Below are 26445 nucleotides of genomic sequence, written 5' to 3' on the forward strand. Positions count from 1 at the left end.
AATTCAAAATGAACTTTGAAAAATCAAGAAAATGTAACTGTGACAAGGTAAACCACAACCAAACACTACTGAAATATTCCAACTCTTGCATTTCAACGAAAGAAATTCAAAATGAACTTTGAAAAATCAAGAAAATGTAACTGTGACAAGGTAAACCACAACCAAACACTACTGAAATATTCCAACTCTTGCATTTCAACGAAAGAAATTCAAAATGAACTTTGAAAAATCAAGAAAATGTAACTGTGACAAGGTAAACCACAACCAAACACTACTGAAATATTCCAACTCTTGCATTTCAGCGAAAGAAATTCAAAATGAACTTTGAAAAATCAAGAAAATGTAACTGTGACAAGGTAAACCACAACCAAACACTACTGAAATATTCCAACTCTTGAATTTCAACGAAAGAAATTCAAAATGAACTTTGAAAAATCAAGAAAATGTAACTGTGACAAGGTAAACCACAACCAAACACTACTGAAATATTCCAACTCTTGCATTTCAGCGAAAGAAATTCAAAATGAACTTTGAGATATCAAGACAATGTCACTGTGACAAGGTAAACCACAACCAAACACTACTGAAATATTCCAACTCTTGCATTTCAACGAAAGAAATTCAAAATGAACTTTGAAAAATCAAGAAAATGTAACTGTGACAAGGTAAAACTGAGTCTCTCAATCCCCGTAAAGTTCTTTTAAAAGATACAAAAACTACTTATTTAACACAAAAATTTTATTTTTAATGACCACCAAGTAAAGAAAAACCACACGGAATCCGGCACCTGAGTCTCTCAATCCCCGTAAAGCTCTTTTAAAAGATACAAAAACTACTTATTTAACACAAAAATTTCGTTTTTAATGACCACCAAGTAAAGAAAAACCACACGGAATCAGGCAACTGAGTCTCTCAAACCTCTTAAAGCTCTTTTAAAAGATACAAAAACTACTTATTTAACACAAAAATTTCGTTTTTAATGACCATCAAGTAAAGAAAAATCACAAGGAATTAGGCAACTGAGTCTCTCAAACCCTGTAAAGCTCTTTTAAAAGATACAAGAAATGACCACCAAGTAAAGACAAACCACACGGAATCAGGCAACTGAGTCTCTCAAACCCCATAAAGCTCTTTAAAAGATACAAAAACTACTGATTTAACACAAAAATTTCGTTTTTAATTACAACCAAGTAAAGTACAAACACACGGAATTAGACTACTGAGTCTATCAAAACCTGTAAAGCTCTTTTAAAAGATACAAAAACTAATTCTATCACAAAAAAATTTCGTTTTTAATGACTACCAATTGAAGAAAAATCACAAGGAATTATGAACCTGAGTCTCTAAAACCCTGTAAATCTCTTTTAAAAGAGCCAACAACTACTGATTTAACACAACAAGTTAATATTTAACGACCACCACGTAAAGAAAAATCAAACGGAATCCGGCAACTGAGTCTCTCAATCCCCGTAAAGCTCTTTTAAAAGATACAAAAACTATTTATTTAACACAAAAATTTTGTTTTTAATGACCACCAAGTAAAGAAAAACCACAAGGAATCAGGCAAATGAGTCTCTCAAACCCCTTAAAGCTCTTTTAAAAGATAAAACAACTAATAAATTAACAAAAATATTTCGTTTTTAATGACAACCAATTAAATTAAAAACACACTTAATTAGGAAACTTATTCACTAAAAACAGTTAATGAAATATTAAATGAGACAGATACTCACCACAAATTAAATAAAAAACACACGGAATCAGGCAACTGAGTCTCTCAAACCCCTTAAAGCTCTTTTAAAAGATACAAAAACTACTGATTTAACACAAAAATTTCGTTTTTAATGACCACCAAGTAAAGGAAAACCACACGGAAATAGGCAACTGAGTCTCTCAAACCCTGTAAAGCTATTTTAAAAGATACAAAAACTACTTATTTAACACAAAAATTTCGTTTTTAATGACCACTAAGTAAAGAAAAACCACACGGAATCCGGCAACTGAGTCTCTAAATCCCCTTAAAGCTATTTTAAAATATACAAAAACTACTTATTTAACACAAAAATTTTTTTTTTAATGACCACCAAGTAAAGAAAAACCACACGGAATCTGGCAACTGAGTCTCTCAATCCCCGTAAAGCTCTTTTAAAAGATACAAAAACTACTTATTTAACACAAAAATTTCGTTTTAATGACCACCAAGTAAAGAAAAACCACACGGAATCCGGCAACTGAGTCTCTCAATCCCCGTAAAGCTCTTTTAAAAGATACAAAAACTACTTATTTAACACAAAAATTTCGTTTTTAATGACCACCAAGTAAAGAAAAACCACACGGAATCAGGCAACTGAGTCTCTCAAACCCCTTAAAGCTCTTTTAAAAGATACAAAAACTACTTATTTAACACAAAAATTTCGTTTTTAATGACCATCAAGTAAAGAAAAATCACACGGAATTAGGCAACTGAGTCTCTCAAACCTTGTAAGGCTCTTTTAAAAGATACAACAAATGACCACCAAGTTTCGTTTTTAATGACCACCAAGTAAAGAAAAACCACATGGAATCCGGCAACTGAGTCTCTCAATCCCCGTAAAGCTCTTTTAAAAGATACAAAAACTAATTATTTAACACAAAAATTTCGTTTTTAATGACCACCAAGTAAAGAAAAACCACACGGAATAAGGCAACTGAGTCTCTCAAACCCCTTAAAGCTCTTTTAAAAGATACAAAAACTACTTATTTAACACAAAAATTTCGTTTTTAATGACCATCAAGTAAAGAAAAAATCACACGGAATTAGGCAACTGAGTCTCTCAAACCCTGTAAAGCTCTTTTAAAAGATACAACAAATGACCTCCAAGTAAAGAAAAACCACGCGGAATCAGGCAACTGAGTCTCTCAAACCCCTTAAAGCTCTTTTAAAAGATACAAAAACTACTTATTTAACACAAAAATTTCGTTTTTAATGACCAACAAGTAAAGTAAAAACACACGGAATTATGCAACTGAGTCTCTCAAACCCCTTAAAGCTCTTTTAAAAGATACAAAAACTACTTATTTTAACATAAAATACAAGCAAGCAAATAACATTGGAATTCCTATACACGCAAGCAAATAACTGAGTTATTTTTACGTCACAATTTTTCAACTTAAAATCATTCTAATTACAGCATCCCATTCCTCATACTTTAATTACCTGTTACGCTTTCTTAACCATCGGAAGTTTAACCAACGTAAATTAAGTTATAGACAATACTGGTTTTTAGAAAAACTGGAATAAAATAATTGATAAAGTTTAAATTGAACGCTACCTTTGAATATGCAATGTGATTATACCCACCTAGCCAGATTGTACCTACCAAACCAGATTATACCTACCAGAAAACAAATCTCTTAGCAAAGATGTAATGACCTCTAGAATAGAATTACCTACCAGAAAAACCGGAAAGAACATAAAGTCGTAGAATTCAAAAGATACATACTACTGTTGCCTTTGAATCACTTTCGACTATTAAGAAGGGAACTAGCCATTTAAATTTCCAATCGAATTAGCCCTTTCTGAAGTTTCTACGACAACTTTGTCTGTTCAAAACCTTATATGCCCCCAGGGCAAAACTTACAACCCTTGTCCTGAGGGCTGTGGGGGAGTTGTCATCCTCAAAGACCTAATTTCCAGAACTTAAAACTACGTTTAATAAAATGGCTATCTCAAAAGTTTGATTGGATGTGTTTGGGGAAAAGGTGGGCGCGAGAAGGGTGTTAGTTGCCCTCGAGTCACTTTCGACTATTAAAAAAGCCACTAGCCCTTTGAATTTCCAATCGAAGGAGTCTTTTTTGAAGTTTCTACGACAACACCTTCTATAAAAACCTTATATGCCTCCGGGGTATAACTTAAAACCCTTGCCTTGAGAGTTGTGGGAGAGCGTCCTCCTCAAAATCTATTTTCTATCTGGAAATAAACTATGCTGAACAAAATGGCAATCTCAAAATTCTGTTTGGATGTGTTTGGGGGAATGATTGGCTTGGGGGGGGGGCGGTAGTTGCCCTCCAATCACTTTCGACTATTAAAAAGGGCACTAGCCCTTTGATTTCCCAATCGAATGAGGCTTTTTTGAAGTTTCTACCGCAACGCCTTCTATAAGAACCTTATATACCCCCAGGGCATAACTTAAAACCCTTCCCCTGAGGGTTGTGGGGGAGTGTCCTCCTCAAAAACATATATATTATCTGGAAATCAACTATGCTGTACAAAATGGCCATCTCAAAATTTTGATTGGATGTGTTTGGGGGAATGATGGGCGTGGGGGGGGGGGCTAGATGCCCTCCAATCACTTCCGACTATTAAAAAGGGCACTAGCCCTTCGATAACCCTTGCCCCTGGGGTTGTGGGGGAGTGTCCTCCTCAAAAACATATTTTCTATCTGGAAATCAACTACGCTGAGCAAAATGGCTATCTCGAAATTTTGATTGGATGTGTTTGGGGAAATTATGGGCGTGGGGGGGGGGGGCTAGTTGCCCTCCAATCCCTTTCAACGATTAAAAAGGGCACTAGCCCTTTGGATTTCCAATCGAATGAGCCTGTTTTGAAGTTTCTACGACAACGCCTTCTATAAAAACCTTATATGCCCCCAGGGCATAACTCAAAACCCTTGCCCGGTGCGTTGTGGGGGAGTTTCCTCCTCGAAAACATATTTTCTATCTAGAAAACGACTCCGCTGAACAAAATGGATTTCTCAAAATTTTGATTGGATGTATTTGGGGGAAGGAGGGGCGGGGGGGGGCTAGTTACGCTCCAATCACTTTCGACTATTAAAAGGGGCACTAGAACTCTCGATTTCCAATCGAATGAGCCCCCTTTGAAATTTCAACGACGACCCCTTCCATATGAAGTGCCTCTGGAAAAAAAATAATAAATAACAATAAAACATTGGAGCCATATGGCCTTTACTATAGGCAGCGCTATAGCGTTGCCTCTGATTTGCCACTCTGAGGTTCGGATTAAATTTCCCCTTTAGAAATTTTGTTCGTTATAAACCGAAAATTAAATAAGGGAGTAAAAAACGCAAAACAGACGTCATACGATGTTCGCCATAGAAATTTTTCTCTTTTTTCTTGATGGCCTTTGTCACTTGTTTGATTTGTAAATTTTCACTTCCTTATTTATTTAAAGGCACACAATGCATAACACTATACTATGCCGCATATATAAGTTGAATCTAATTTCTACCGTATTTTTAAAATTCTATCCAGTTTCAAGACCTCTCAAGTTGAAATGTGTAATAAATGTATTTTTTTTCAATCCTTTTAGGGAGATGCCAATCGAAGAAATAAATCTGGATACAAAAAAATCTACGACTATTACTCCTTCTACTGTTACTTCTTCCCAGAGCCGCATCCAGGATCTTTTTTTTTTGGGGGGGGGGGGGGGGTACACAAAAAAAACTCAAAACACACTTAAAATTTGTTTATATTCATTTTTGTTACATTTTTACAAGTCAGACAAACATTTCGGGGGGGGGGGTCAAACCCCCTGGATATGGCCTTGCTGTTTCACCTTACCGGTCGCGCAGTACAACTACCCTAGAGATGCGGACAAACGTCTTGGGCAAAATAGAAGAGTATTTTATGACTCAAAACGCTATTTGCTGTAGTCAAAATGTAAATATATTCTTTTATTATAGGATATATAAACACACGTAAAGAAACAAAAATCAAACAAATTTACAATACATATACAGCATGGAGACGGAAATGGTAAGAACTATGTAAACTAAAATGACTTTTTTGTTTTATGCAGCGGCCACGTTGACAAGCAAAAGTTAAAGGTCTTTAATTTGATAGTAAGCTTACCCATTTTTACTTTATTCTCTTATTTTGTTACCGACCAAAGAACCAATCAGACGAAAGTGACAAAACGGAAAAAACGTATACTATGTTGTGAGAATCAGAAACAAACGGACTTTGATTCTATTATAGAGAAATACTTACTACAAGAGTCTGTTGTATAGTGTCGGGTGATTGTTTTCAGATTAATTGATGGCTGGGAGTTACAGACACTACCAACTATATGAAGTAATATTATAAATCAAGTTCATGACACCAAATTTAAGTTTTACAAATTTGTACAAAAAGTTTTACAAATTTTCATGTTAAATTAAAAACATATTAAGCAATTATACAGTTTTTGCTCTAGAGCATCGTTTTTCTGTCTTAGCTATTCCAGGCGAGAAAATAATATTACAGTTATACATCAATGTTTTTTTTATTATTGATTACTACCTTATTCATTCTTCCTGCTGGTTATACAAGAATCTACGGTATCGGTTTTCTAAGAGAGAAAAAGTCAAAACCTCAGATTAGAGTGGGAATTAGGGTATTCAAATTAGAGCATTCAAGACCTTGAATTTGGTTTTTTACCATCTTCCTCCATCCTCTTAGGCTTGATTTTACGACTTAGAGCCAATGTATTTTATTTCTAACTCAATTATTTCTAACAATGATATGAACTCATGTATATTTTTTTAAATACTTCATAATTTTAGTTAGAAACATTTTTTTCTTTATATTACTTTTAGCCGATTCAGGGCAAGCGTGAATTTATAGAATACCCTAAGAATTATTGTTTGTAAGCCCCGTTTATTATACAGTTTTGACGGTTTTTTTATTTATTTATGAGGGGCATGAAAACTGGTTAAAAAAAAATGGTTCGATAAAAATAAAAACTGGTTCAATTCGAGCTCAATCCTATTTTCCAGATCAGCAGAGAAGCTAACATTACGCATTTAAAAACAGAAAAAAATAAACCAAAAACTTAAATCAAATAATAGATTTCATCATTAAATTTTCACAAAAAAAAAATTCATCAATAAATTTTTCCATAATCAATCGCTGGGCTAAACTTAGTTTTGGGCTCTCAAATAAATTAATGCGTTAAAGAATTTTAGAAGCAAATAGAAATGAGAATACCAAACAAAAATGAATAGCAGATAAACAGAATACGATCTATAAATAAGGCAAACACCATCCATTCTATATTTGCTCCTGTGCTAGAAGAATCCTCAACAAATTGTTCTAAATCTGGCTGAGGACTGCTTATTCCGTTATGACGACTGGACCGAGAGTGTTCAAAACCCGTAGCAATACCATTAAGCGTCTCTAAGGGTTTGTGTGTTGGAGAAATCTAGGGAAAAAAAAATGTTACATTATGTCTAGAAAACAGGAAAAACTTTATTTGCTATTACAAGACCGTATGCTTAATGTCACTGGATCGATACACTGTCTCGATCATCCTCGCCGTCTTTATTGGGAAAGTATGGGTAGCGGGCCATATCCACTCCCAAGGCGTTGCTTTGTGTGTTTACTAGGGCTTCCAAAACTCTAAAGAATTCATAATTTAGTTTCAAGTTTGAAAATATAGATCTTAAGGCCCTAAAAACCGTGCCTGTTCCAAGGGCCCTGCAATTATACAAATTGGCATTCTTTGTGTGACTGATTTTCAACATCGTGTAACATGTCACAATTTGATACATGTGTGGAGTGTTTTCAGGTAGGACTTACAATGCAGTTTTACCTTGAAACCTGTAATAAGTGGGTTAAGATATTCCTAAATACCATATTTGGCGGAGATAAAAGATAATTTACGAACGATGTGCTTAATATGTTTTGATTTTTTACTTTTCTGTTCTGATATTAGCCTCATGTTTGTAATCTACAAGCTTAGAAACTTTAAACACCAATTGAGACAGGAGCTAAAACCCCTTTGTGAATATTCGTATGTTTTATTTTTGACGTTCATTTTACGATCCTAATGGTTTTTGGTCTAACATTTTTAATTATTAATATTTAATCATTTACGGGCACTCCGTGAATAATCTCTGATTTATCTCTAGTGTAAAGTTGTACAGATAGTCTATAATAGTGACATTGGGGGAGGAGATGGGGAGGCAGCCATTTCTGGCAACAAAATCATATAGATTGAGAATCTTTGGATATCAGCAATGCTTGAGATAATGGCCATTTATGAAGTATTTACTTGACAATTTTTTTTATGTTGGACGTCTTTTTTTCGATATTAGCATCAAGTTTGTAATTAAGATCGTCTGAAATTCTTATGAAGCAACTTTTGTGGCATCAAAGGAATTGTGCAAAATACATTCTTTGAGTGTTTTTATTTAGAATTAATTAAAAAAAAAATTCTGAAAAATATGTTTTTAAAATAAAATTAAAGGGCATTTTAAACTTTAGCTCAGCAGATACAAATACCTGTTAAAATTCAAACTCAAAACGACCAGAAATTACTATTAAAGAATAAATGAAACCCAAAACGAACAGAAATTAAATACAAAAAAAGCATACAACAAGTAATAATATAAATGAATAAATAGATCTTAAAGCGAGTAATGCTTAAATTGAATATGAAAATCAAGCTTAAAACGAAAAAAAATATTTTACTATTGAAGTATAGATGAAACTTGAAACGAACAGATATTAAATAAACAATCAATGCAAACAAACATACAATAGATATTAATGTAAATGAGTAAATAAATCTTAAAACGAGTGAAACTTAAATTGAAAATGCAAATCAAGCTTGAAACGAACAAATAAATTATTACAAACAAGAGTTTGAGTATCGCCTCCTTATCTCACTGTAAGAGTTTAAAACCTACTGCATCATTGGCACTTTACTGAAAACCAATTTTATTATAAATAATTTCTTTTGTACTTAATATTGAACTAAGTTATAGTAAAATTTTGAACTGATGAGCTTTCAGCAATTAATATACATCAAATATTTAGTTTAATTTATTAGTTCTTCCTAAAGTTGTTCAAGACGAATATAGTTTCACTACAAACAAGAGTTTGGATAGTGCCCCCTTCCTTAACTGGAAATAAAAACCAAAAGCCTACTGCGTCATTGGCGCTTAACCGAAAACGAATTATATTACAAATATTTTCTTTTCCAGCTCTTACAACATTGAAAATAAAAATAAAGTTACAGTGAAATAAATTCTTGAACTGATGGATCTTTCAATAATTAATATCATTATATATCAAATATTCAAGTTGATGTTGTTTATACTTTCCAGGACTATTCAAGACGCGTATGGTTTACAGTAAAGCACCAATGAGACAGTAGGTTTTAGACTTTTACAGTGAGAGAAGGAGGCGATACTCAAACTCTTGTTTGTAATAATTTATTTGTTCGTTTCAAGCTTGGTTTGCATTTTCAATTTAAGTTTCACTCGTTTTAAGATTTATTTACTCATTTACATTAATATCTATTGTATGTTTGTTTTCATTGATTGTTTATTTAATTTCTGCTCGTTTTAAGTCTCATATATACTTCAATAGTAAAATATTTATTTTTTGTTTTAAGCTTGAGTTGCATATTCAATCTAAGCATTACTCGCTTTAAGATCTATTTATTCATTTATATTATTACTTGTTTTATTTTTTTTTACTATGATTGTTTATTTAATTTCTTTTCGTTTTGGGTTTCATTTATTCTTTAATAGTTATTTCTGGTCGTTTTGAGTTTGAATTTTAACAGGTATTTGTATCTGCTGAGCTTAAGTTTAAGATGGCCTTTAAATTTCTTTGAAAAATATATTTTTCGGAAAGTTTTTTAAAAATTAATTTTTGTTCGTTTTTGATTTCAAAAAGTTCCAAGTTTTTAAAAATTTCTTATTTCAAAATCAAACTTAAAAAAACCAAATGTTCATCAAAGTATCAAAACTGGTATCAAAATAACAATATCAAAGTGAAAAATGGGTTTGTGCCTACCTGGGAGTTTTTATTATCTGATGTTTGAACTATTTTAACAAAATGGGTATCTCAAAATTTTTATCGGATGAGTTTGGGGAAAAAAGGACATAGAAGGAGCTAGTTGCCCTTCGATCTCTTTTGACTCTTTAAAATTGAACTAGAACTTTCTATTTTCAATCAAATGAGTCCTCTCTGAAGTTTATACGAGTATCCCTTCTATAAGAACCATATTTACCCCCAGAGTATAACTTACAGTGCCTGTCCCTGGGTCCTGGAGGGTTGTGTAGACCCCAAAGTTTTAATATCTGATGTTTGAACTATTTTTAGCAAAATGGTCACCTCAAATTTTTATTGGATGGGTTTATTCATCCGATAAACCCAAAGGTGTGGATGGTGGAGGGGCTAGTTGCCCTGCGATCTTTTTTTTTGCTCTGAGTAAATGAATTTATAACTTTTAATTTGCATTCAAATGAGCCCCCTCAGACGGTTATGCGAGCATCCCTTTCATAAGAACCATATACAGCCCCAGGACATTGCTTACAATGCCTGCCTCCCGGGCCCTGGGGGGTTGTGTCGACACCGGAGGTTTTGTTATCTGACCTTTGAACTATTTTTAAGAAATGGCTATCTCAAAATTCGTATCGGATGGGTTTGGGGGAAAAGGGTGTGTGGGAGGGGGGGGGGGGCTAGTTGCCCTCGGAAATCTTTTGAATCTTAAAAAGTGAACTAGAAGTTCCAATTTCCAATCAAATGAGCCCTCTCTGAAGTTTACACGAGCAGCCCTTTCATAAGAACCATATACGCCCCCAGGACAACACTTATAACACCTACCCCCCGGGCCCTGGGGGGGCTGTGTTGACTCCGGGGTTTTTGTTGTCTAATTTTCAAAAAACTGGGTTTTGTAGCGGATGGGTTTAGGGAAAAAAGGACGTGGGGGGGCTAGTTGCCCTTAAATCTCTTGACTCTAAAAAAGTGAACTAAAACTATCAATTTCCAATCAAATGAGCCCTCTATGAAGTTTATATGAGCATCCCTTTCATAAGAACCATAGATGCCTTTAGGGGATAACTTAGAACGCCTTCCCCCGGGCCCTGGGGGTTGGTGAGGCTACCGCTTATTTTAAACGCATTCTTCAAAAAAAAATACAAAGTAAATTTCAAAAATTTAGTCTCTTCGATTGACAGAGCTGAATCTCGGCTCTTTACTGATAGCAAAATTGTCGTTTTTCCTTAAAACACTTTAAACCGTAGGACGGCTGAAAAATAATGTATCAGAAACCTGCAGAGGGTGTATAGACCTCATACAAACATATTGCCAAATTTGTACAAACAGTTATCCCCACGTTCAATATAGCTTGGAACTGCCCTTTCCTCCTCCCATAATTGTAAATGTCTAAAGCTTACTGCGTCATCTGCACTTTACTGAAAACGAAGTATGTTACTAAAATACACACAACATCGAAAATTAAATAAAAATTCCAGTGAAATAAAATCTTGAATTGCTGAACTTTCAGCAATTAATATCATTAGATATCCAATATTCAGCTTAATTTTTTTAGTTCTTTCCAAGAACTAATCAAGACACATATAAATATCACTAAAACACAAATGACGCGATGGGCTTTAGGTTTTTACAGTTAGAGTAAGGGACAGTAGCCGAACGCTCATTTGCAGTGATTTTGCTCGTTTTAAGTTTGATTTGAACATTTAATTTGAATTTAAGTCGTTTCAAAATTTATTTTGCATTTATATTAGTACTTGTCGTATATTAATTTGCTATGATTGTTTATTTAATTTGTGTTCGTATTAGGTTTAATTTATTCTTTAATAGTGATTTCTGGTTGTTTGGAGTTTGAATTATTAGATAAATTTATTTCTGCTCGTCTTAAATTTCATATGGCTCTTTATGTTTCTTTAAAAACTTCTTTTTTGGAAAGTGTTTTTAATTAATCTAGAAAAAAAAATCAAATTGCACCTTATTAAGCTCTGATGCACAATAAGGAAATAATTAATTTAAACGCAGTAATTTTAATAACGCAATTCAATAATTATAATTGCCTTTTAATGCAAAAATTACAAAAATTAATTGCAATAAGGTTATTAATTGAACTCGGAGCCCATCTTTAAATGTCCGTTACTCTAAAACGCGGGTGCAACTCTAAAACTCTAAAACTACTCTAAAACGCGGGTGCAACACATTTCAAATGAAAAACATGTGTGGTTAATTTCATGCCATATGGCTTTGTTTGGAATATTCATTCAAGATACATTAGGAGTTGAACTTACCAAAATTCCTGTCCAATTTAACCCCAAAAGAGTACCAATAGGTCCAATTATTACTTTTTTCAAACAATATGGCAGTCCAGTTGGTTTTGGCAGCCTTGTCATCCTAATTGTTATTACCGTGAACAAAAGAGAAATTGTCACCAAAACAAGAGTTCCTCCATAGAAGGAAACTAAAAAAAGAGGAAAATTATTAATAATAGGAATATATCCGTCAACATTTCATCCGCCTAAATTAAAGTACATTATGGCCTTTTTTATGGGTTTTTCACAAAATACATTAACCAGAACTAGGGGATAGGAAACAGGCCTAGACAACTTTCAAAGTAGACACCAACGCCAGGTTTGCTGTGATTTCCAGAGTATTGTAATCAAATTCCTGCGAAACATTTTGATTTAGGAAATAGTCGTACACTCTACTTTTAAAATAGAATGCCAATGAGATTCGGCCGGTCAAAAGCTAGCCTGAAAGCAATGATATGATGACAAAAAATATGTAGCAGAACAATTTTCCTGGTAAGCGAGATCAGAATCAGATCGGTCAATTGGTTTTTAAATGCTAAGACGAGAGTGTGTTTTTTATGCATAAAAGGTACTATATCTTATTATAGAGATTACATGCTGTCAACAGGTGTTACTAAAAAGTGATGAATTTGTCGAGTATTTTATATATAAACCCTGTTTTTTCTCAAAGCCCCTGGTCGATTTGGAGCTATCAGAAAAGTTTCTTTTTATGGACAGGGCAAGGGGACTTGAATTTTTTGGCAAAGGGAAAGAATTTTTTTCGGGTCTCAAATAACAGTATACGCTTAATTTTCATTTTTTTTCTTATATCTGTTGTCCTATAGGCTTTTCATATAGTTAAATACAACACAGTCAAGATAGAAGGTACTGGTGGATTAAACATACTCTTTTATATACTGCTAAAGAAGTCAAGTTTGGTTAGTGCTAATAAAATAAAATAGGATGAATATATAATAGTTTAGAAACAAATTTGGGCTAGACTATATATTTGCACATTGAAGGGGGGACGCATACCATACATTAAATACGTAACCTAACCTAGGTACCTTCCCCTCCCCCTAAACCCCAAAAAACAACAGTTTAAACATCGTAGACGCAATGAAAACTACTCTTTGCATTCCAATTCTTAATAGCGGTGTCTTGAAATAACCAGTCTGGCGGGTATCTGTCCCGGTATCTGTAGCATCTCCAGTTTGACATTCCATATACAGTATATAAAAGAGTACGTTTAATGCGCTTGTACCATATAGGAATTGCCACTACCAATATTTTTTTATGTTCAACCTAAATTGTAGGATATTTTAATAGAGCGAGAAAAAACAATTTTGATGGATATTTTCTCCTCTATATTGCAGAAATGAGTATTAAGGTCACTGATACTTAAATTTTGCTTTTTAAATGTAAAACAATAAAATTTTGAGGTAAAGAATGAACAAATAACCTACAAAAATATTATTTTAAATTGATTTGTGTGGCTCTCAAAGACTCAGTCGAAGTATTCAAATGCTGAATATTTTATTATTAGTGTCTTCTTTTGAAGTATCGATTCCTAAATTTTTCTTTTTTTGTTGACGCTTGTTGATATTTGAGAAAACAAAAATGCCCCACTATTCAAAAAGACATATATTCAAACAGACAGGTTTTAACCAGGGAACGCAATAACCAGGGAAGCTGTGAGTTTGGAGCTGAGGCAGAACGACTGAAAACCAGGGTTGCCATCACGATCAGTTTCTAAAGTGCTAAAATTGCCCAAATTTGCGATTAGTTTTAGTTTTAGGATTAGTTTTAGGTCATATTTTTCGCCTGGCTATTTCAAACTTAGCGCCAATGTTTCGAAACGAACATGGCAAAAAGGTGGTCAAGGTTATGTCAACTTTGCGCCAATCTTTAAAATACAAATACGAGAAAAAGGCGCTCCGCACTTTTTGTTAATTCCTCGGCCTTTTTTTCAGAACCTTTATTATTTCATCCAAGACAAAACGAAATAATTGTAGCATGAAAGTGCTACAAATTATAGCAAAAAGTGTTACTATTTGGTTATTAAACGTAGCAGGTGCTATAGTGCCATTCATGATGAAATAGTGCAAAAATAGCCCTTTCGTGCCACGCGTGGCCCTCCTGCTGAAAACCATACACGCCGAGTATTGGTATCCACCACCACCAGGGTAATCAGCTTCGTCCGAGTTGAGCTGTCGTTGACAGCGTGGATGGTGACACGTGGTGGTGACGATAGCGTGAGCTGTCGTCACCACGACGTCACCATTGACAGCGTTGACACCGTTGACACGCCACCACAACTTCATAACAAAGTTGACGTCACCGTTGACCCTCATAGTTTTCACTATTATAAGTGATTTAATAAATTTTTATTTGCCCAGTTTTTATCAGTGATTTCTCACTTTTATTCGTTTTGTTTCCTAGATTCATTAATAGTCCAAAGATATAAATCGAAAGATTACATAAGCCCTTGATTTTAAATGAATTACGCATCAGCTGTTATGAAAGGGGGTTGTGGGTCATGTAATAGGTGGGAGGGGGCGAATGCCTTAAAGACTGGAGGTACTTTATTAGTAGCCGGACGACAAGCGAAATATTGTATAGCGAACATGATAAAAGGAACTAGTCAAGCAGGCTCTTTCAGCGGAGAATTCCTATGCCGAGCATTACACAGGGGCTTCTCACTCCGTTTCCAATTATTAAACTTTAGTTTTTTGGGGTTGAAGGGGCAAAAAAGGTACCTAGATTAGATTAAGTTACTTTTTTTAATATATGCTATACTTTCCCCCCTATCCCCCCCCAATGTGCAAATAAATAGCCTAATTTTGTTTCTAAACTATAATATTTTTATCATACTTTGTTTTATGTCATTAGCATTAACCAAACTTCACTTTCGCGTGTTGCCCGGCTAATAATATAGTACCAGATTGGGTTTCAATGCCCATGTTCCATAACTCTAATGAACCTTCCCGACAAACATAGAATGAGTTTTGGGGGAGAGAAGAGGTAGATATTGATACCTACTCTATCTTGATTCCTGGGAAATTTCTTGCAGACAATTCAGCCTTAAAAATTATCCTTAGAGTACTTTTATTTGAAAAAGACTTTAATCCCTAATCGGTTTCTCGACAACTCTGGAAATGCCCCCTTCTGTGAAATTTTTTTCGGAAATCAAAACACGCAGAAAATAGCCCCCAGATAATTCCACCGGAACATCTCCATGTGCAAAATTGAGTTGGCAAAGATAATGTGAGACAACTAGAATTTCGCATAGAAATTCTGCCAAATCCCCCAGTATAAAATTATCCCTGGAATTTTCACCCCCCCCCTCCCAGAAATTTCTCTCCCCAAGGAAGATTCTCCCCGTGGAAATCCATACCAAGAACAAAATCTCCCCCCCCCCCGAAAATGTCTTTATGCTTCCCCATAACAAATACTATGCGTAAACAATAGGCTAATTTCATAACTTACAGGCCTCTCACCACGGACTGTAGGGAGTCATTTTACCCCTAAATTCATTGTTATTTGATCTTTTAACTATACTGAACAAAATGGCTATCTGAAAGTTTTGATCAGATAACTTTGGGAAATAAATGGGCACGGGAGGGGGGCCAGTTGCCCTCAAATCTTTTTTGTCACTTAAAAAGGGCACTAGAAGCTTTAATTTGCGTTCGATTGCGCCTTCTTCCGATCTTCTAGGACTAGTATTTCAATAAGATCACCCCTGGGGGAAAAAAATAAATAAACGCGCATCTGGGATCTGTCTTATGGCAAAAATAACAAAATTCCATATTTTTGTATATAGGAGCTTGAAACTCCTACAGAAGGATTCTCGAGTCCGCTGAATCTGATGTGATTTTCATCAAGATTCCTTGAATTTTAGCTCCCCTTCCCCTATTTAAAAAATCAGGCAAATTTTCTCAGGCTCGTAACTTTTGATAGGTAACACTAAACCTGATGAATCTTATATATTTGAAATCAGCATAATAGGCTGGTTCTTTTGATGTATCAACTGATACCAAAATTCCGTTTTTAGAGTTTTGGTTACTATTGAGACGAGTCGCTCCTTACTTAGAGTTCGTTCCCACGAACTGTTTGATACACAGAGGTTCTTCAGTTTTTTTTCTTTTACATTACTCTTTAAGTAGACGCTTTACGCTTTAAAGCTGCTAATAAGCTTACCAATTGCAGGCTGGTGTTCCAAGTTCGTTGGCAGTATGTAGTCGAGGTACGTAAGATACATAAACAGGACAACCATATTGAAGATAATCATATACATTTTTTCTGGACAGTTTGGAGGCATCCATAAGGACAAGAGGCACACTATCATAGTAACTGCAAAATAAATAGGAGCAAACGTTATGAAGGTGATTATGCGAAAGTTTTGTAAAACATTGTTATACCAATTTACTGTTACAAACAGAAATTATATATATATATATATATATATATATATATATATATATATATATATATATATATATATATATATATATATATATATATATATATATATATATATAATAAGTAGAGTAAGAGGTACCATTTTGCCAAGGCCCCTGTACCAGACAGATTTCTGGTGGGTATAGTCTGGTTTGGGGGGTACAATCTGGTTTGGTGGGTATAATCTGGTTTGGTGGGTATAATCTGGTTTGGTGGGTACAATCTGGTTTGGTGGGTATAGTCTGGTTTGATGGGTATAGTCTGGTTTGATGGGTATAGTCTGGTTTGGTTTTTCAAAGAGAGTGACTATCCCCATGCATATAGGTAATACTTCTACAGGACATTACACCTTTTCAAAGAGAGTGAGTATAACTTGATTTGTGGTTGGGATTTGAATAAAAGGAATAGTTTTCTTTACAATTCATATTAGCAAGACAATTGAATTCAAAGAGAATAGTTTATTTGCGAGGATATTATTACAGAGAAATGAGTGGTGCATTTACTTTATTGGAGATTAATTATGGAGCCGACAGCAGCAGCAACGATATACGAGTACCCAATGTGGCTGTGGAAATAACCGGTGGTTGTAGACTATGCCTTGAATGGGACACTATGTATGCCAGATACGTGATATCATTAAGCAAATTTAAGCAGGAGGAGCAGCTATGTTTTGCTGGAAAAGTGAATATTCTCCATATAAATAAACTTCGGTCAGCATTAGATGTCCTATCGAAATATATTGATGATAACAAAATGCATCAGTGAATATTATTATTGTAACTATGTTCAATAAAATTGTTTCTAAATCAATAGTATTTTTTTTTCTATAGTAGACTAGCGTATATTTTTTAGAGTACAAAAAATTCTGGTTAGTCTGTAGTTGGTTGTGAGAGAGTTAGGACTCTAAAAAATATATATATTCGAGTAAGAGCGATTCACGAAGAATCTAGTTATTATGGGAAAACGTTTGATTCTAGATGACAATTTTCGACAGCTGTCTGTTTAAAGAAAGGTATTTGCTCGGGGTTTGCTTGTCAATATAATGAAAACCGATTCTCCATCATTAGACTATAGTATGAAGCTTCTACATCGTGGTACAAATACATTTACACAATTTATTGATATATTGGTCAAAACACAACCAAATGATATTGTGGATATGCTTTTAAACATTAGTTTAGAAATTTAGGACTTTTTTATCATGAGAAAGATGGTGCTCAAGGATGATTTACTCCTCTCTATCTCTCCATCTCGGACAATTTTTTCTTGTTGCTAGCTCAGTTTCATTGTGGAAGTGAGAGTTACAACAAATGAAAAAATGTTCCATACACGTCCATTATGTCTGTCCACACTGGGTAGCTAGTCATTGTGTGAGAATTGTAAAATGATTTATGAGTATGATGAAAAGCGTAGATTATGCAACCCGTGTAAATTTCATAGAGGATATGCTGCACAAATTAAAGGTTGTAATTCCTGTCTTGAAGAGGTGTGTGACTCTCATCCTAGAGGTCACCTATGCTCCAATTGTCACTATGATAAATGTAATCAGTGGGAGAATACATATCCCGGTGTAATTGGAAAGAATCCTAAGCGTGATTTTAGTCTGTTTCTACGAGATTGTTATCGTCATGGTTTTACATTGTGCTGGGAGGAGGACCAGGGTCAACGATTCAACTGTTGGAACAACAAAAGAATATAGTTTCTACGTCATCGTTGTGAAGACAATGGGTGTTATGATTATGAGCCCACTGATTTTTATTTGGCTGTGACGGAATTTGATTTGACACTTGAGGACACTGTTTGTGAAATTGCTTCAAATAAGCAAATTGAAACATATGAATTCTATAGAATGAATGAGAATAGTATCATTGACTATACAAAGAGATATGACAAGAGTTAAGTCACGCTCTACTGTAGAAAATGTGACCCTGACATTGCAGTACATCAGGATCAGTACACTGTGAATTTAGATAATCTACCTGCACTAGTTGTTGTCGACAAATACCTAGTAGTAGATGAAATCTAAAGAGCAGAAATTTCGTTTCATCATGCACATAATTTTTTTTTATTAATAAACCATTTCACATACATCTTTAAAGCATTTTATTTTTAGGGCACTAAAATCAATATTAAATACACTTGTAAGTATATTCTCCACTAGAAAGTCGTTCAATCGAGGTAAGTCATATATATATATATATATATATATATATATATATATATATATATATATATATATATATATATATATATATATATATATATATATATATATATATATATATATATATATATATATATATATATATATATATATATATATATATATATATATATATATATATATATATATATATATATATATATATATATATATATATATATATATATATATATATATATATATATATATATATATATATATATATATATATATATATATATATATATAGCTTTACGGAGTTTGAGGGACTCAGTTGTTTTATTCCGTGTGATTTTTTCTTTACTTGATGTTCATTCAAAAAGCGAGAATTTCTGTTAAATAAATAATTCTTATACCTTTTAAAATAGCTTTACGGGGTTTGAGGGACTCAGTTGTTTTATTCCATGTGATTTTTTCTTTACTTGATGGTCATTCAAAAAGCGAGGATTTCTGTTAAATAAATAATTCTTATACCTTTTAAAACAGCTTTACAGGGTTTGAAGGAGTCTGTTGTTTTATTCCGTGCGATTTTTTCTTTACTTGGTGTTCATTCAAAAAGCGAGGATTTCTGTTAAATAAATAATTCTTATATTTATTTCCGTTCAATTGAAAGCAAGGATTTCTGTTAAATAAATAATTCTTATACCTTTTAAAATAGCTTTACGGGGTTTGATGGACTCTGTTGTTTTATTCCTTGTGATTTTTTCTTTACTCGATGGTCATTCAAAAAGTGAGGATTTCTGTTAAATAAATAATTCTTATACCTTTGAAAATAGCTTTACGGGGTTTGAGGGACTCTGTTGTTTTATTCCGTGTGATTTTTCTTTACTTGGTATTCATTCAAAAAGTGAGGATTTCTGTTAAATAAATAATTCTTATATTTTTTCCATTCAATTGAAAGCGATGATTTCTGTTAAATAAATAATTCTTATACCTTTTAAAATAGCTTTACGGGGTTTGATGGACTCTGTTGTTTTATTCCATGTGATTTTTTCTTTACTTGATGGTCATTCCAAAAGCAAGGATTTCTGTTAAATAAATAATTCTTATACCTTTTAAAATGGCTTTACGGGGTTTGAGGGACTCTGTTGTTTTATTCCGTGTGATTTTTTCTTTACTTGATGGTCATTCAAAAAGCGAGGATTTCTGTTAAATAAATAATTCTTATTTTTTTTACTTTCAATTATTTGCAGTGTAAGCCGAAATAATGCTAGGGGGAGTAAAAACGGTAGTTATTTAGTACCTGGTAAACAGGTGACTTGATATGCTTCATTAGAAGTAGGTTAATGCTAATGATACCTCCTCGACAGATATTTTTATGGCTCTAACAATTGTACTCTATGCTTGCCCAGAGACACAATGTGGCTCTCCCGTTATTGCTCTATGGCCAGTTATCGACACTACCTAGTTTATTGCATGTATTAAAGCAGTATTTTTTACACAGTGGAACGGTAAACACTTAACTAATATCTCTAAAAAAGTGAAGATAAAACATTTTCAGAAAGTTTGTTCACATGGTAGTATTATTTTAGCATGGAATACTAACAAGGAGAATTATCTACGCTATTAAACAAGCAAAAGTTGTAGTACTATCGGAAACATATACGTGTTTTGTCATGACAGCATGGAATTGAATTTCTTTGTAGAAACCAAGAAAATCAACTCTTATGATGGTGGATATGCGAGATTGAGATCTCCGGAGATGATTGCACTCAAAGAGAATGCCAACATAAAAAAAGTAGTTGATAAAGAGGGGCATCTTCTTGCTAGTGCTTGTGGTAACATGTTACCCAGTGTTAAACCATATCGTCAGCTTTCGGGTATTAGCATTCAAATGTAAGCAAAGACGAAAAGAAAGGCCTACTCTTCTACTAATATCATAAACCATATCGTGTCTACATGCCGGAACTGTTACCTTTGTAAAAATAGTGTGATAATAGACAGTGAAATTGCTAGAAAAATAAAAAGGGCATTGGCAGAAAATATCACTAAGGAATATAAAGATGAATCGATGAAAAACAAAGTACGAGCAAACGTTACTGCCATTGATCAAACAGTCAATGAATCAAATAATACCAAAGACGAAAAGCATATTGACCCTGTCGATGACACACCTATAAAAGTTGTGTATGAGTCAAAATGGAATAATGATTATTCTACCGATTACGAACTAAGAGAAGACAATAGCTATAGTATCAAGAGAGAACACGGTGAACCATTTTATGGAACAGATTCAAAATGTCCAAAGTTGTTCATTGATATTAATAATGTATAATAATATATATTTTTTGTATTAATATTCTACATGACATTATTTCATTAAAAATATATTATGCCTTACATTGTTATGCATTCATTATTTTTAGAGTAAGCTAACATATCGAACGTTTAGAATGTCTATTACAACATCGGAGATGTAAGAAAAGGAATTTACATACATCATATATCGGATAGATAGGTTAACATAAAGAAAATCTAAGTATAAGAATGAATAAATTCTCTATCAACATCTATTGACAGATACTTGGGATAGCATTGACAAAATCAAAGTATCGTAAGTAGCAAACTCTTCCTTGAATCCAACTCATGGGATTTCACGAATTAAATATCAAATCAATAAAGAGTCTATTACTTACTTGCGATTTTATCATGATTTCTTGAATTAAATACCTGTATTGTGTCCAGGAAGCGAATTCAAGAAAGCGATTGTTACTTACAATTTCTTCACAATTTAATGAAAAGAATAGAACTATTCTAAAGAATAAAGACGGGTTAAGCTTAAAGATATTTATTGCTTAAACGTATTAACAGATTTTTTTTGAGAAAAAAAACACAACAACAAATGTTTACATAAAAATAGTATTTAGAGTTCACTCTTAAACATCCACAAACGATGGTCTCATGATATAGAATAGTTTTTAACATGTCTTATGGATTTATCACGATCAGGTATGTTCTTAGGTATCCACTGTGCGAAGAACCTAACCTCGTCTTCAGGACGGTGATAACCCCCTTCAAATTTAGGACACTTAAACTCTTCTAGATTGAAAAGTGGAATCCTAGGATCACACTTTTGAATTAAAACTTTATATGTAGGTACATTGCCCTTTACGTAGAGTGCTTCAACCCCAAAAAAGCTGCAAATTTCACTAACTTCCTCCTGAACATTTCTCAGTTCCTGACCAGCATCATTAAGTGGTGTAATCACTCTATCGTAGAATCCTAGTCTGTTTATTTGACGTAATGTAGTACTCCACAAGCTTTTATCATACTCAAACATATTATAGTTCACTATCCAATGATAACAGTTAATTTCTTCGCGTTCCATAGACAGTAATAAAAATGCAAATTCAAATATAACATCACAAGAAGATTTTTTCAAACTGATAAATTCTGTGTCATACAGTCCTATTATCTTGGAAGTTATTAATGTAGTTGTTAAGTAGAAAAATACTTCATCAAACTTTTATATCTTCGCTCAAGGTTGAATGGAATTATGGCTAGGGGGGTGAGTTCTAAAACCATCTGAATTCATTTTGGGGAGGAGTCATAAAACCCTTGGAAGTCATTACGGGGAGGAGTCATTGAACCCTCGGTATCTATTGCATGTAAATGAAGTCTGGAAATTTCAATAACAGAACAATTCTTTTCTTTCTCTCTTTATCACAAGCAATTTTCACTTAGCTACACGATGTAGAAACTTAATTCAAGAAATTATGAAAAAAATCTCAGTAAGTAACAATTTCTTTCTTGAAGTCAACTCTTGGATACACAATACGGAAATTTCATTCAAGAAATTATGAAAATATTTGTAAGTAAGTAACAAGCTCTTTATTGATTTCATTTTTTAGGGACTGATTGGTCCCTAAGAAATGGGTGTTGTCTAAAAAACCAGTCTGGTTGAAAACGTGGAGTTTTCGTACTGCTCACTTTTTTGTAATGTGTAGGAACCAGTGGGGAATCCCCGCTCGTTTGGAAAGGTACCAAGGAAAGGCAAGCAAATAGCATGTAGTTTCAAAACGTGTTTAATCACGTTTCTTGAATGAAGAGTCTGTACTGTATATCCAAGAGGTGAACTCAATAAAGAGCTTGTTACTTACTTACAAATGTTTTCATAGTTTCTTGAATGAAATTTCCGTATTGTGTATCCAAGAGTTGACTTCAAGAAAGAAATTGTTACTTACTGAGAATTTTTTTCATAATTTCTTGAATAAAATTTCTACATTGTGTAGCTAAGTGAAAATTGTTTGTGATAAAGAGAGAAAAAAAAGAATTGTTCTGTTATTGAAATTTCCAGACTTCATTTACATGCAATAGATACCGAGAGTTCAATGACTCCTCCCAGCAATGACTTCCAAGGGTTGTATGACTCCTCCCCACAATGAATTCAGATGGTTTTAGAACTCATCCCCCTAGCCATAATTCCATTCAACCTTGAGCGAAGATATAAAAGTTTGATGAAATATTTTTCTACTTAACAACTACAGTAATAACTTCCAAGATGATAGGACTGTATGACACAGAATTTATTAGTTTGAAAAAATCATCTTGTGGTGTTATATTTGAATGTGCATTTTTATTATTGTCTCTGGAACTCGAAGAAATTGACTGTTATCATTGGATAGTGAAGTATAACATGTTTGAGTATGATAAAAGCTTGTGGAGTACTACATTACGTCATATAAACAGACTGGGATTCTACGATAGAGTGATTACACCACTTAATAATGCTGGTCAGGAACTGAGAAATGTTTAGGAGGAAGTCAGTGAAATTTGCAGCTTTTTCGGGGTTGAAGCACTCTACGTAAAGGGCAATGTACCTACAGATAGAGTTTTAATTCAAAAGTGGGATCCTAGGATTCCACTTTTCAATCTAGAAGAGTTTAAGTGTCCTAAATTTGAAGGGGGTTATCACCGTCCTGAAGACGAGGTTAGGTTCTTCGCACAGTGGATACCTAAGAACATACCTGATCGTGATAAATCCATAAGACATGGTAAAAACTATTCTATATCATGGGACCATCGTTTGTGGATGTTTAAGAGTGAACTCTAAGTACTATGTTTATGTAAACATTTGTTGTTGTGTTTTTTTTTCTAAAAAAAATCTGTTAATACGTTTAAGCAATAAATATCTTTAAGCTTAACCCGTCTTTATTCTTTAGAATAGTTCTATTCTTTTCATTAAATTGTGAAGAAATTGTAAGTAACAATCACTTTCTTGAATTCGCTTCCTGGACACAATACAGGTATTTAATTCGAGAAATCATGATAAAATCGCAAGTAAGTAATAAACTCTTTATTGTTTTGATATTTAATTCGAGAAATCCCATGAGTTGGATTCAAGGAAGAGTTTGCTACTTACGATACTTTGATTTTGTCAATGCTATCCCAAGTATCTGTCAATAGATGTTGATAGAGAATTTATTCATTCTTATACTTAGATTTTCTCTATGTTAACTTATCTATCCAATATATGATGTATGTGAATTCCTTTTCTTGCATTTCCGATGTTGTAATAGACATTCTAAACGTTCGATATGCTAGCTTACTCTAAAAATAATGAATGCATAACAATGTAAGGCATAATGTATTTTTAATGAAATAATGGAATGTAGAATATTAATACAAGAAATATATATTATTATATATTATTAATATCAATGAACAACTTTGGACATTTTGAATCTGTTTCATAAAATGGTTCACCATGTTCTCTCTTGATGCTATAGCTATTGTCTTCTTTTAGTTCGTAATCAGTAGAATAATCATTATTCCATTTTGACTCATACACAATTTTTATAGGTGTGTCATCGACAGGGTCAATATGCTTTTCGTCTTTGGTATTATTTGATTCATTGACTGTTTGATCAATGGCAGTAACGTTTGCTGGCACTTTGTTTTTGATCGATTCATCTTTATATTCCTTAGTGATATTTTCTGCCAATGCCCTTTTTATTTTTCTAGCAATTTCACCGTCTATTATCACACTATTTTTACACAGGTAACAGTTCCAGCATGTAGACAGGATATGGTTTATGATATTAGTAGAAGAGTAGGCCTTTCTTTTCGTCTTTGCTTTCATTTGAATGCTAATACCCGAAAGCTGACGATATGGTTTAACACTGGGTAAAACGTTACCACAAGCACTAGCAAGAAGATGCCTCTCTTCTTCAACTACTATTTTTATGTTGGCATTCTCTTTGAGTGCAATCATCTCCGGAAATCTCAATCTCGCATATCTATCATCATAAGAGTTGAATTTTTTGGTACTCCAAAGAAATTCAATTCCTTACTGTCATGACAATGCAAGCATACGTTTCCGATAGTGGTACCACTTGTACTTGTTTCATAGGTCAAATACTTCTCCTTGTCAGCATTCAATGCTACAATAACACTATCATGTGAACACACTTTCTTAAAATGCTTCATCTTCACTTTTTGTTTCATAGTTTAAATACTTCTCCTTGTCAGCATTCAATGCTACAATAACACTATCATGTGAACACACTTTCTTAAAATGTTTCATCTTCACTTTTTTATAGATATTAGTTGTGTTTATCTTTCCACTGTTTAAAAAATACTGATTTAATACATGCAATGAACTAGGTAGTGTCGATAATTGGCCATAGAAAAATAGCGGGAAAGCCACATTGTGTCTCTGGGCAAGCATAGAGTACAATTGTTAGAGCCATAAAAATATCTGTCGAGGAGGTATCATTAGCAGTAACCTACTTCTAATGAAGCATATCAAGTCACCTGTTTACCAGGTACTAAATAACTACCGTTTTTACTCCCCCTGGCATTATATTGGCTTAAACTTCAAATAATTGAACTGAAAAAATATAAGAATTATTTATTTAAAAGAAACTCTCGATTTTTTAATGACTAACAAGTAAAGGCAAATTCATACGGAATAAGTAAACAAATTACCTCAAAACTCGTACATTTCTTTCTAAAGGTCTAAAAATTATTTATTTATAATAAATCTTCGCTTTTGGAATTACCATCAAGTAAAGAAAAAATCACATGGAATAAAAACAACAGAATCCATCAAACCCCGTAAAGCTATTTTAAAAGGTATAAGAATTATTTATTTAGCAGAAATCCTCGCTTTCAATTGAATGGAAAAAATATAAGAATTATTTATTTAACAGAAATCCTCACTTTCTGAATGAATACCAAGTAAAGAAAAAATCACGCGGAATAAAACAACAGAGTCCCTCAAACCCCGTAAAGCTATTTTAAAAGGTATAAGAATTATTTATTTAACAGAAATCCTCGCTTTTTGAATGAATACCAAGTGAAGAAAAATCACACGGAATAAAACAACAGAGTCCCTCAAACCCCGTAAAGCTATTTTAAAAGGTATAAGAATTATTTATTTAACAGAAATCCTCGCTTTATGAATGAAAATCAAGTAAAGAAAATATCACATGGAATAAAACAACTGAGTACCTCAAAACCCCGTAAAGCTATTTTAAAAGGTATAAGAATTATTTATTTAACAGAAATCCTCGCTTTTTGAATGACCATCAAGTAAAGAAAAAATCACATGGAATAAAAACAACTGAGTTCCCTCAAACCCCTTAAAGCTATTTTAAAAGCTATAAGAATTATTTATTTAACAGAAATACTCGCTTTCAATTGAACGGAAAAAAAATATAAGAATTATTTATTTAACAGAAATCCTCGCTTTTTGAATGAACACCAAGTAAAGAAAAAATCACA

The 26445-nt window shown here is 33.3% G+C and overlaps 1 protein-coding gene across 1 annotated transcript in view; it reads right to left on the reverse strand.

Annotated features, from left to right (window-relative positions):
• Window positions 1-5659: 5659 nt before the first annotated feature.
• LOC148942723 (neuronal acetylcholine receptor subunit beta-4-like) overlaps window positions 5660-26445 on the reverse strand; it is a 191450-nt gene continuing 170664 nt past the window's right edge. Inside the window, exons 9-11 of the mRNA XM_089102763.1 lie at window positions 16254-16406; window positions 12054-12223; window positions 5660-7180 (exon numbers count right to left, since the gene is read on the reverse strand). Of these exons, the coding sequence (XP_088958889.1) occupies window positions 6941-7180; window positions 12054-12223; window positions 16254-16406 (563 nt within the window). The 3' untranslated portion in view covers window positions 5660-6940. The remainder of the gene's footprint in view (window positions 7181-12053; window positions 12224-16253; window positions 16407-26445) is intronic.

Source organism: Artemia sp. Qi Xiang Cuo, chromosome 16 (genome assembly GCF_049724085.1).
Source record: "Artemia sp. Qi Xiang Cuo chromosome 16, ASM4972408v1, whole genome shotgun sequence".
In the NCBI taxonomy this organism is placed as follows: Eukaryota; Metazoa; Arthropoda; class Branchiopoda; order Anostraca; family Artemiidae; genus Artemia; species Artemia sp. Qi Xiang Cuo.